Raw genomic sequence first — 11,539 nt, forward strand, 5'->3', positions numbered from 1 at the left:
GAAAAGCTGTATCTAATCTGACTTGTAATTGGTACTAATTAGCGTTAATCACAGTGGGAAACACAGACCGGGGACCTTGGCTGGGGATGGGGGACAGAATGGAGCTGCTAATGAGTGGAATAGTGTTTTTTTTCTCTCTTTCTACTCCTTTATTTTTAAAATCGCTTGTGTTTTCCCAGACAGGCCAAGCCAGCAGGACCATGAGGAGCTATCCCTGCTGGCAGAATCATGTTTTTACTGGCTGATTAAAGCCACGATTTCCAGCTACTTGGAACTTTAAATAAGTAAGAACCTTAGAGATCTCGCACGGTCATTGGTCAAATCTTCCCAGCAAAATAAGCAGCAGCTTTCCGACCGGCTTGCTCAGCCACACAAATAATTTTCTTTTGGTGAATCTGTGCTTAGCCTTGTGTGAGGGATCAGGAAGCATCCGTAAAGTGACCATATTTGGGTGTCGTGTCCGAGATTTCTATCCCCCCAATAAGAGTGTTGGAGAAGTTTGGCAAGTCCCGATTCCTCCCCCCGCCCATCTCCCAGAGCTGGGGATAGAATCCAGGCGCCCTGACTCTCAGCTCCCCTGTTTCTAACCCACTAGACCCCACTCCCCTCCCACAGTTCATTCACATCAGCGGTGCTCCATTGGCATGACAAGCATTGTCATACATGTTCGATAAACTCAGATGCCTCTGATTTCTGCCAGGGGGTGGGTACAACCCTGCCCATAAGGGGAAGGGTCACACACTGCATATTTTGGCTCCATGCCCATGTCACTCCTGTCCATTGGAACCCCCTGGTGACTGAAATGCTCCTCATAAAGTGGTGTGGGAGGAGCTGTCTGGGAGCTTGAGCCATCTAGTCACATGCTGGAGACATAGGGTGGAATGGGCAGGGAGCTTGAGCCACCCAGCTGGGTCTTGAGCCATGGGGTGGCATCTCTGGCGGGGAGCGAAAGCCACCCAGCTGGGTAGCAGAGCCATCAGGCAACACAGCTGGCAGCAAGCTAGAGCCACCCAGCTGGATACTGGAGGCATGGGGTGGCACAGGCGGCAGGGCACTAGAGCCACCCAGCCAGATACCAGACTCTCGGTGCAGCACAGCCAGCAAGGAGCTAGAGAGGTCCCTTCCAACCCTGATATTCTATGAGACCCCCAGCTGGATACTGGAGCCATGGTGCAGCGCAGCCGGCAGGAAGCTAGAGCCACCCAGCTGGATACTGGAGGCATGGGGCGGCAGAGGCAGCTGGGAGGTAGAGCCACCCAGGCAGACACCAGAGCCATGGGTCGGCACAGCCGGCAGGGAGCTAGAGCCACCCTGAACCAATCAGCGCGGCCGCAGGCAGCAGCTGACTTCCGGGAAGGGGGCAGCTGGGGCCGGGCCGTGGAGCTGGAGCTGGAGGTAGCGGGCCCGCCGCGGAGCTCGGTGCAGGGCTGTGGAGCGGAGCGCCCGGGGCTCCCGCGCTGGGGCCGGGCTGTGCCGTGGGGTGAATGGCCCCACAAGGTGCCAGGGGCAGGCTGCCCTGCAGGGCTGGGGTCAGCCGGCAGCAGCCCCGCCCCCTGTGCTCCTTGCCGCCGGGGAGGCGGGGCTGTCCGGTTTATGGGCAGCCAGGAGAATAGAGACGGGGTCCACGGCTCCCAGCTCTAACCGCTAGACTCCATTCCCCTCCCAGAGCTGGGGATAGAACCCAGGTGTCCTGGATCTTAGCCCCACCCCCCAGCTCTCATCAGTACAGCCCCAGAATTATATGTGTGTGGAGTTTAACTGGCAGCTTGGGGTCTCGCCCATAATGACCCCACCACCCCTACGGGCCCCTTCCCCAGTCAGAGGGGATGGCATGAGCCTGTGGTACTTCCCCTCTAGGAAGCAGCTAAAGCCCAATCCCCACCCCAATCTGCTCAATGCACCAGGCAGCCTTAGGGCACACGCATTCTGTGGGTGAGGGGCTTCTCAGTGGGATGGGGGAGGTGTGCGGTGCCCATGCAGCCAGCTTGCCGGGGCAGTAGGGGATGGCATATGGGGCCCTCTCTCTGGGGCAGTGGGGGGCATGGTGCCCATGGGGCCCTCTCTCTGGGGCAGTGAGAGCCAGATCTCCAGGTGAGTGGGGGAAGCTTAGTGCCCCTGGGGCCAGGTCTCTTTGGCAGTAGAGGAAGGGGGGTGTCATCCATGGGCCTAGATCTCCTGGGCAGGAAGGGGGCATGCAGTGCCCATGGGGTCAGTTCTCTGGGGCAGTGTGGGGAGGTACAGCATCCATGGGGCAATCAGGGGCATGTGGTGTCCTTGGGACCAGCTTTCTGGGTGGGTGCAGTGCCTATGGGGCCAGCTGTCTGGGGCAATGGAGGGCATGTAGTGGACATGGGGACAGCTCTCTAGCTTAGGTGGGGGAAGGGTGCGTGGTGCCCATGGAACTGGCTCTCCAGGGTCAGGGGAGGAACACAGTGCTCATGGAACCATCTCTTTAGGGCAGTGTGGGGCCTTGGTATCCATGGGTTTGGCTCTCCAGGGTGTGCGTCATGGGGTGGTAGCCTGGCAGAGAAGCTGAGTGATCCCCATCTTTTCCCCCCTCCCAGATGCCCTGAGCCTGGTGTCCAGGGACGGGGGGCACAGGGAAGCACCATGGACCCTGAGATCTCCATCATGCTGCAGTGTCCGTCTCCCAAGGGCCTGGCAGAGACAGAGGTGCAGGCTGAGCTCTCCCCAGCCTACGACCGGCGCCAGCTGCCTGGGGGCCAGGCCTGGATCGACGCTGTCTGGGAGGCCCGGTGCAGCCACAGCCCCTGGCTTTTCAACGGCTCCAAATTCCGGCTACACTCAGCCCAGCTGGATGGGGGCTCCCTGACCTTTCGCCTGGGCCTCACCTGCTACAAGGACTTCCTGGGCACCAACCGGGCTGGCATGGCCAGGCACCTCCAGCAGCAGGGGCAGCAGGACTTTGGGGACAGCCAGGCCTACCTGGCAGAGCCACTGGGAGTGGGTGCCATGGTGCATACTGCCGATGACTGCTTCGTCTTCCTAAGGCGCAGCCTGAGGGTGGGCGAGGCACCTGGCCTCGTAGACATCCCCGGGGGGCATCCTGAGCCACAGGTGGGTCCACCCAGCACCCCTAGAATGGAAGGGCCCCAGCTCCCATTCCCCACCCCCGATGCAGCCAGTTCTCCCCCACCCTGGGAAACCTTAAATCCCACTTCCTGCCCCCACTGCACATCTCCTGGACTCCCTGTAAGCGCAGGGATGTTTTTTTCCCTGGCATCCACCTCCCTTGCTGTGTTCCACTCCAGAGATGGCTGCATTTCCTGACCCTGGGCTCCTTCCTCTGCTGCAGGCTGTGGTGGGGGACGTCCCAGAAGAATCCATCCGTTCGGAGGATCTCCCCAGACAGATGGTCGTCAAGGAGATCTTCACCTCCATCCTGCGGGAGATCCGAGATGAGGTGAGAGATGTGGGGTATTGGCTGTTGGTGTCTCTGTGCTCTGCTGCCCTTCACTAACCTGCCTCCCTGCTCCATAGGTCAACCTGCCACTGCCCACCCTAAGCCAGCCAGTGCTGCTGGGCATTGCTCGGAACCAGACCAGCGCAGGTCGGGCCAGCGCTGAGTTCTATGTCAGGTAATGGGGCTAACTCAGTGCACAGAGAGGCCCTAGAGTACAGGGAGAGCTCAGGAGGCAGAGGCCCGGTTTGGCGGATCAGGCTCAGGCACTGTTGATTTAACTGCTAGCTTGAACCCATTTCCTGACTGTTTGGATCTAGAAGCTAGAGGAACCCTGAAATTGGTGATTGATGGGATGGATCCAATCAGCAGTTGAAGTGCAACCTCCCCCCACATCCTGGGGCCCTGGCTTCCTCTACCATATCCTCCCTACCCCCCAGCCAAAATAAACGTCCTAGCATGGTGCCAAGACTGGGGCCTCATGTTGTGCCAGGTGCTGCACAGACACACAGTGAGACAGTCCCTGCCCTAAGGCGGTCGCAGTCTAACTAGACAGAAGAAGGATAGTTATCCACATTTTACAGATGGGTAAACTGAGGCACATAGCAGGGATGTCACTTGCCCAAGGTCACAGAGAGAGTCAGTGGCAGAGCCAGGAATAGAACCCGGGTGTCGTGAGTCCCAGTCCTGTGCTATTACCACAAGGCCAGGCTTCAACTTTGCTGCCCATAGAGACAGAGAATAAACAGGGGTAGCTGCCATTGGACCTCAGGCCTGGTTGTCTCCGTTCTGCTAATGGAGCTGCCCCATGTCCCAGGTGCAGTCTGACGTCGGAGCAGGTGAAGCAGAGATATGAGATCGGGGGGCCTGAAGCTCAGGAATCCACTGGCATCATCTTTATCAAGAGAGAGGTAAGGGGAGGGCACAGCCTGGCAGATGGGAATAGAACCCAGGAGTCCTGACTCCCGGTCTCCCTTCTCCAATCCACTGGACCCCACTCCCCTCTTAGATCTGGGAATTGAACTCCGGAGTCATGGGGGAGTCCCTGCTCTCCCAGCTCCTGTGGTCGATAAGGGTCACACGTGAGCTCTGGGTGGTGCCGGCAGGTACCCTGCCTCCCTGCTCCCTGGTACTGACCCCATGGTGTCCCTGTGCTTCCCCTGCAGGACGTCCTGACTCTGGAGCAGACGGGAGAGATGTGGAGGGAGCTGTGCCCATCTGCCAAGGGGGCTGTCAGACTCTACACCCTGGTGCAGGGTGGGGGGCAGTGACAGGAAGGGTACTGACCCCCCAGGCCACCATGGGGGCTTATCTGTGCCAAATTGGGCATCGACAGACACTGCAAGCTCTTTGCACACGCCAGCCCTATGTCATGGAGCCAGCAGGAGGGGGATCACTGCAGGACCAGACTCACCTTTCCAGGGGCAGGGCCCTGCCCTGATCTGGGTCCAATTCTGGCTGTTTTACCCATTGCTGTTGAGAACCCATCTCCCAATAAAGAATTTATTCTTTGACTGCAGTGGCAGGTGCTAAGCCTCTGGCATGATCCCATTTACCAGAATGCACTGGGCTGGCCCAGCCTGGAAGGAGGTAGCAGCACCTCCCCATACCCTCCTATCTGGATGATCTCAGCCAGCTGCCACCAGAACTGAAGAGAGAGAGAGAGTGGGGGAGGGACTGGCTAGCTCAGGGGAGTGTGGAGTGTGATTCGGGGGTCTTTCCCTTCTAGGGGGCACTGGCACTTGGCCTTTCCCTGCTTTAGCCCCTTTCCCAAGGGCTACATGAGCTCTAGGGGGAATCCCCATGCCCCAGAGGGGGGCTGGTGCACCCCGGAGACTCTGATGGGCCTGGGGCACCATCCCCATGCTAAGGAGGATGAGGGACACTGGGTTCCCCCAGCTCTCTGGCCTGCATTGTCCAGTCTTACTATGTGGCAACCCCTCAGCCGACCCTCTTGCCCCAGGGCTGGATACAGCACTAGTCGCTCATGATGATAATACAGAGGCCTCTGCCCCATCTCCCCTCCCAGAGCCAGGGAGAGAAACCAGGAGTCCTGACTCCCAACCCCATGTTCTAACCACTGGACCACACACACACCCCTCAGGCAGAGAGGGGACAAAATTCCTGGGTTCTATCCTGGGCTCAGTGGGGTGTGGGGGTCTAGTGGTTAGATCTGGGCAGGATCTTTCCCCAGTCAAAGCTGGGCAGTGGATGGGGATGGCCCTGCATACCTATGGACATCCCATTCATGTCTGGAGGCGTCAGCCATAGGGGTCCTGGGATGCTGGGGCCCTGGAGACATTAATCCTGGTCTCGGCCGGCCCGAGGGCAGCTCAGCCCCTAATCGGCTCAAGGAGGGGTGAATGGCTAGTTTGATGGTGAGGCCTGGAATCCCAGCTGATTAATTGTATTCAAGTTGCCAATAAGCTGGATAATCAGAGCTGAGTGGAGGGAACGCCTAAAGCTTTGAGATGCAGCCTTCTCTCACGCCATCCCAGCCTAGGATCGCCCCTGTGGGAGCCCATAGACTATGGATGGATACTTCCCACCAACCCCATCTGTCCTGAGTCCCCTCGGCCTTCTCCCCATAAATTGCATTAATCTGCCGTGCCCCAACCCTGGGGGAAACTGAGGCACAGATAAGGTGATGGATGTGCCTGATGTCACACAGTGAGGTGGTAAAATCAGGAATAGAATCTACACGTCCTGATGCCCAGCCCCTCTGCTGTAGGCTGCTGTAACCACTAGGATTCCCTCCCTACCCAGAGCTGATAGTAAACTTTATCATCATCATCATCATATTCTTTGCAACTGCCTTGGCTGGTGGAATGAACTAGGCCAAGGGTGCGGGAGTCAGGGCCTCCCCCAGCCGTCCATATCAGTGGGTGGTGCTGCGGAAAGGGCTCTGTGCTTCAAGGAGGTGAAAGGTGACTCTAAGAGCACAAGGTGCTGCCACAAGCCAGCCTGACTCACTGAGTCACCTCCTGCTGGCCAGGGGCTGCTGTCATGGCCTCAGCTACCCTCAGCTCCTGTCCCCAACCCCAACTTTAACCCCTAGACCCCACTCCCTGCCCCGTGCTGAGGATAGAACCCAGGGGACCTGACTCCTAGCTCCTACCCAGAGAGTGGTTTGCACAGTGTGGGGTACCTCACCCTTAGCCTCAGTTTACCTGTTCTTAATTTCACCCCATTTTTTCCTCATTTACCCCCCATAACACCCTCTTTTCCTGCCCTTTCCCCTGTCTCCCACTGCCCTGGCTTAGGGTGGGGCTGGCATCTGGGACGATTCCTTCTGTAGCAGGGCCGTGGCCCTTCAAGCCCCCTTTGCAAACAGGAGACCCAGCAGCTGGCAGCCAGAGCTGGAGCTGCCTGCAAAGCGGGTGTGGGGCGCCACCGTGTGTGGCCAGACAGCAGTGCGGGGCCTGCTGCAGGGTCCGGACCCAGCCCAGAGTAGAGAGAGAAGGGGGCGGATGGATAGATGGGGATAGGCAGACAGGTGGAGAGAGTGACCTGAAGAAGAACCCTGTGAAAGCTTGGGAAGTAGGTCTAATAAGAGCTATTACTCCATGCGCCCTGTCTGACTCAGATAGGTGGGCCTGGGCCTAGACAGACAGTCAGAGGCAGCGGTGGAGGATGAACGCTGCTTCCACGAACCCCTGCCCCCCCAGATTATTCCACCTTTGCCCAGTAGGGGGAGTCTCCCCCCGCCCCCAGCAAGTGCCCCTGGCGCATGTAGGAGCTGGAATACCAGGCTAGTTGGGCGCCCACGGCTGACTAGTCCTACCTGAAAGACTACAATTCCCAGAAGCCTTTGCGGCCCAAAAGCTCGGCCTCCAGGCCACGACCTTGCCCATGATGCTTGGTGGGTGGGGCTGGAGCCGTTGAGTTCAAGTTTGCAGCTGTGGTTGCTGGGAGACTGGCAGTCTGGTCTGGGACTGGGTAACTGCCCCAGGCAAGGGGGCGCTGAGACAGAGGAGGAGGGGAGCGAGAGAGCTGGGGAGTCAGATTGCTGGTGGGAGAGTGGGATTGGTTGGGAGGGGGACCTGGGGGAGGGAGACAGGAGAGTGGGATTGGTGGGGAGAGGGGGCAGGAGAGTGGGATTGGTGGGCAGGGGCTCTGGGAACAGGGTAACTGCCTTTAGGCATTCTAGGGAGGCTGAGGCTGTACAGAGCCCAGGAGCAGGGTGGGAGCGACTAGCATGGATCCAGGGGGAGCAGAATCTCAGCAGCCCCTCCCTAGGGCTCCTGGGAGAGGGAGCCGGAAGTCTGGGAGTCGAAAGAGGCACCAGGACCAGGTTAGAGCTAGTCACGATTTCCCCTGCCCCAGATTCTAAACCCCAGCCAGTCTCCTCCCAAGGCTGAGCTGGTGACACCTGTCTCCATGGCCAGACTTCTTGCAGGGGTTCTCCCCTCCAGTTCAGGCTTGGTTGGGTGGGGGTGGCAAGAGCTGACAGGAACCCCTCCTCTAGGGGTGAGTTGGGACTAGAACCCAAGAGTCCTGGCTCCCAGCCCCCCTACTCTAACCCATTAAACCTCTCTCCTCTACCAGAGGTCAGAAATAGAACCCAGGAGTCCTAGCTCCCAGTGGCTCATTCAGCCCTTTCTACTGAGGCTGGTAGTGGTGTGTGTGTGGGGGGGGGTTCCCTTGGGGATGAGCCCTCACCACTCCCTCCATTCTCTGTTCCCCATCTCTTTCAGAATCCAGATGTCCGTCTGTCCAAAGCCTTGTCCTATGTTTTGCGTCATGGAGCAGCCCAGCTGGGGCTGGAGATGGGTGCTGGTAAGTGCACCCATACTCCCATGCATCTGCTCCCCCTGGCCTTGCAGGCAGGCTTCAGAACAGCACCTCTCCCATAAAGAGAGAGCTACTGAACCCCAGCAGAAAGGACTGAGACAGGGGATCCTCTGCTTAGGTACAACCCGCCATAGCTGACATGGGATCCCTGACCTGCGGCTGCCCCTGGCTCTCCTACCTGCCCCTGGGGCCTGAAAGGTCAGGGGGTCATTATGGGGGGCAGTTGGTATTGATGCATGTGCTCCCTGCTCCTAGGGAGGTGGTGGGAGAGAGAACACAGAGAAGGGGACTAGGGCTGGGCCTGCGATCCACAGACTCATTGCACTAAACAGCCCAGCCCCTTGCTCCAGAGGGTGTTCCCCCCACAGGTTACTGGGGGCAGGGGTGTGCTGACATAAACTGGCCTGCCCTATGCTGGAGGGCCCATGGATGGGCACTGCCCCAGGACACCTGGGTTCTTCAGCCCCTTAGTACCCTGGGTTGGATCTGAGGAGAGCCTGAGGGGTGTGGTAAGGGTTAGGGCATCATGTGGAGGCCAGACTGGTCTTGTCCCTCAATCACCCCCAGTGGATTGCATAGGGAGATGATGGAGTTAGACAGATCTTGGCATAGTTGGTCTAGGGGGGTGGGAGATGGGGTAGATCAGGTCTTGGCCTTGCCAGTCAGGGGAGGGATGGGTTAGAGTATGTGAGGACAGGTTAGGTCTAGGCCTTACCGGTGGAGGTTGGAGGGATGAGTAGGAGCTGCAAGGGGGTGTCAGTCTCGGCTGCACTAGTTGGGGGTGCAAAGGGGGTTTAGATCTTGGCCTAGCCAGTTGTGCGGGAATGGGATAGGGCATGCGAGGAGGGGCAGATCTCACCCTTGCTGGTTGGAGGAACAATGGTGTACGTGGGGGGCGGGGTGTTGTGCAAGGAGGGAGGATGAGGTAGGGCATGCAGGGGGCAGGTCTAACCCTCGCTGATTATGGGGATGGGGAGGATGTGACAGGTTGAATGAGGGGATTGGGATGTGGGCAGGGCAAGCCGGGGGGTCAGGTCTTGGCCTAGCCCATCGAGGGGGGGATGGGGCAGGGTGAGCGAGGGGGACAGGTCTCTGCCTAGCCCGTTGGGATGTGGGAAGGGGGCAGGTCTCTGCCTAGCCTATCATGGAGAATGGGAGAGGACAAGGGGGGTAGGGATGCCAGGCCTCGGCCTAGCCTATCAGGGTTTGGGGGTGGGGCAGGGCAAGCAAGGGGAACAGGTCTCAGTTTAGCCCATCAGGGTGTGGGGAGGGGGCAGGTCTCGGCCTAGCTGATCTCATCTATCTCCCCTCCCCAGATGGGTTCCTAGACGTGGCTGCCCTGCTGAGCCTGCCCCGCTTTGGGGGGGTCTCTGTGGCCGATGTGCGACACGTTGTGGAGACTAACGAGAAGTGCCGCTTTGCCCTGCGCCCCCACCCTAGTGATGGGCGCTTGCAGATCCGCGCCAACCAGGGGCACTCACTGCAGGTGCTGGGGGAGGGGTGGTGGGCAGCAGAGAGGGATCCCTCTTCTGGGGAAGTGGAGGGGGGCAATTGAGTGGTGTGGGCAGGGGAAATCCTACAACCTGGGGCCCAGAGTGCGGGGGATGGGTCAGAGCAGGATAATCACTCTCCCAGGATTAGGAGGAGTCAGGGGGCAGGACAAGATCCTTGCTTCAGGGAATGGGGGGCAGGGGCACTGGGACATAAGAAGGGGCAAGAGAATAGGGGCTGGAGGGATGCCGAGAGGCTGATGGGGGGCTAAGGAAAGCACAAAAAGGGACTCTAGGCCAGAAGCTCCTTGTGATATCCCTCCATTCCCTCACCAGCAGGTGTCAGAGCTAGAGCTGATCCCACTGCTGGAGCCCACAGCCCTACCCCAGACCATAGCCCATGGCACTTACCTGCGGCACTGGCCGGCCATCTGCCGGGGGGGCCTTTCCCGCATGGGGCGCAACCATATCCACCTAGCACCTGGGCTGCCCGGGGATGGACATGTCCTCAGCGGTGAGTGTGCATGCTGTACTGGGGAGAGAATCTAGGAGTCCTGCCCCCCTGTCCCTGGTGCAGTAATGGGGAGCTCTTTCTGGGGGTTGAGGGCTGTGGTCCTGAGGGACACTGGTGGCTCTGTGTACAAAGCCCAGTCAGCTGGGGGGATGTGGGTGGGTCTGGGAGTTGCTCCCCATAGCCCGCTTTTGACCACCTCTTTGACTATTGATCCACAGGGATGAGGCAGGACTGTGATGTGGCTATAGTGATTGATGGGCCCCAGGCACTGGCAGGTGAGTAAGGGGACGGGGCGGGCAGTCTCCGGTGGAAACAAAGAAGTTTCCTCAGCCCTTCCAACTGAGGCACCTTCTCAGCAGCAGAACCCAGGAGTCCTGGCTCCCAGCCCCCTCCTCTAACTACTCAATCCCAGTCCCCACCCTGAGTGGAGGATAGAACCCAGGTGTCCTGGTTCCCATGGCCCAGTGCCTGTGCATTGCTTCCCCATGCAGATGGGATCCAGTTCTATCGCTCAGCTAATGGTGTCATCCTCACACCGGGTGATGCTGAAGGCCTCTTGCCTCCCCGGTACTTCCAGAGAGTCCTGCAGCTCCGGCCTGACAGTAAGGGTCTCCCCCGCCCTGCCTCCTACCTTCTCGGGGGGAAAAAAGGGGGGGGCGGCTTGGCACTGGGGGTGGGACAGTCTCTGACCTCTCCATTACCCCCACCCACTAGAAAGAGGGGAAGGGACTTGTCCAAGGTCATATTGCAAGTGGGGCGGAGGACCTAGCAGTCCTGACTCCCACTACCTCTGCTTTAACCCACTAATTTCCACTCCCCTTCCCACGCTGGGGATAGAACCCTGGAGCCCGGGGAGTCACTGTAGAACCCTTCCACAGAGTCACAGACCTGCTCGACATGATGAGAGCTTGGTTTATTACTCTGTGTTTGCAGTCCCAGTTGACGTGCCTGGCTGGCAGCTCGTGGCAGAATCCAAGTAGCTGTGGTTTTGATCCGTTCCCAGGGAGTGGCAGAGAAGTGCCCATGAGCTGGTGGAGGGTCCTGTTATTCCCTGGCATAGTTGGCAAGGGCAGGCAGGTTCAGGAAAGCCAAATTCTGCCAACCCATTTCTGAATCCTTCTCTCTTTCAGGGCGTTGGCTACCCCTCGAGTGACTCTCACAGGGTCCAGGGCCATGGCATGGAGGAGAATCAGGCAGGAGAGAGCAGTGTAAAATAAAATCCCTATTGTTCCATCTGCTGCAGGCTCTTTAACCATCTCTCTTCTGGATTTGCTTGCCTTGCTTCCCCGTGCGCTCCCGCCCCCCCCCCCCCCACACCGC

General features: G+C 59.0%; 2 protein-coding genes across 7 annotated transcripts; both read left to right on the top strand.

The window, feature by feature from the left end:
* Nucleotides 1-2,564: 2,564 nt before the first annotated feature.
* NUDT22 (nudix hydrolase 22) lies at nucleotides 2,565-5,064 on the top strand. Of its 2 annotated transcripts, none has more exons than XM_074959742.1 (5): nucleotides 2,565-2,976; nucleotides 3,317-3,424; nucleotides 3,502-3,599; nucleotides 4,239-4,332; nucleotides 4,588-5,064. In XM_074959742.1, the coding sequence occupies exons 1-5, from the start codon at nucleotides 2,611-2,613 to the stop codon at nucleotides 4,690-4,692; spliced, it is 771 nt and encodes a 256-aa protein (XP_074815843.1). In that variant the 5' UTR covers nucleotides 2,565-2,610; the 3' UTR covers nucleotides 4,693-5,064. The 2 variants fall into 2 exon arrangements, with proteins under 2 accessions (XP_074815843.1, XP_074815842.1); XM_074959741.1 differs by having other exon boundaries at nucleotides 2,565-3,078; nucleotides 4,588-5,058.
* A 2,259-nt stretch (nucleotides 5,065-7,323) lies between these two features.
* On the top strand, nucleotides 7,324-11,445 carry TRPT1 (tRNA phosphotransferase 1). 5 transcript variants are annotated; one of them, XM_074957889.1, is made up of 7 exons: nucleotides 7,324-7,360; nucleotides 8,119-8,200; nucleotides 9,532-9,701; nucleotides 10,042-10,219; nucleotides 10,438-10,494; nucleotides 10,711-10,821; nucleotides 11,350-11,442. In XM_074957889.1, the coding sequence occupies exons 2-7, from the start codon at nucleotides 8,191-8,193 to the stop codon at nucleotides 11,370-11,372; spliced, it is 549 nt and encodes a 182-aa protein (XP_074813990.1). In that variant the 5' UTR covers nucleotides 7,324-7,360; nucleotides 8,119-8,190; the 3' UTR covers nucleotides 11,373-11,442. The 5 variants fall into 5 exon arrangements, with proteins under 5 accessions (XP_074813990.1, XP_074813989.1, XP_074813985.1 ...); XM_074957888.1 differs by having other exon boundaries at nucleotides 7,332-7,373; XM_074957884.1 differs by lacking the exon at nucleotides 7,324-7,360 and adding an exon at nucleotides 7,503-7,715.
* The last annotated feature ends 94 nt before the right edge of the window (nucleotides 11,446-11,539 follow it).

Source organism: Natator depressus, chromosome 7, assembly GCF_965152275.1.
Source record: "Natator depressus isolate rNatDep1 chromosome 7, rNatDep2.hap1, whole genome shotgun sequence".
NCBI classification, from domain to species: Eukaryota; Metazoa; Chordata; order Testudines; family Cheloniidae; genus Natator; species Natator depressus.

Excerpts from the sequence above, each read along its gene's own strand:
- NUDT22 (XM_074959741.1), top strand. The coding sequence starts at position 2,611 with ATGGACCCTGAGATCTCCATCATGCTGCAGTGTCCGTCTCCCAAGGGC. Across the intron at positions 3,079-3,316 it reads GGGGGCATCCTGAGCCACAG|GCTGTGGTGGGGGACGTCCC; the intron begins GTGGGTCCACCC and ends CCTCTGCTGCAG. Across the intron at positions 4,333-4,587 it reads TCATCTTTATCAAGAGAGAG|GACGTCCTGACTCTGGAGCA; the intron begins GTAAGGGGAGGG and ends CTTCCCCTGCAG.
- TRPT1 (XM_074957884.1), top strand. The coding sequence starts at position 7,620 with ATGGATCCAGGGGGAGCAGAATCTCAGCAGCCCCTCCCTAGGGCTCCT. Across the intron at positions 10,220-10,437 it reads GGATGGACATGTCCTCAGCG|GGATGAGGCAGGACTGTGAT; the intron begins GTGAGTGTGCAT and ends ATTGATCCACAG. Across the intron at positions 10,495-10,710 it reads TGGGCCCCAGGCACTGGCAG|ATGGGATCCAGTTCTATCGC; the intron begins GTGAGTAAGGGG and ends TTCCCCATGCAG.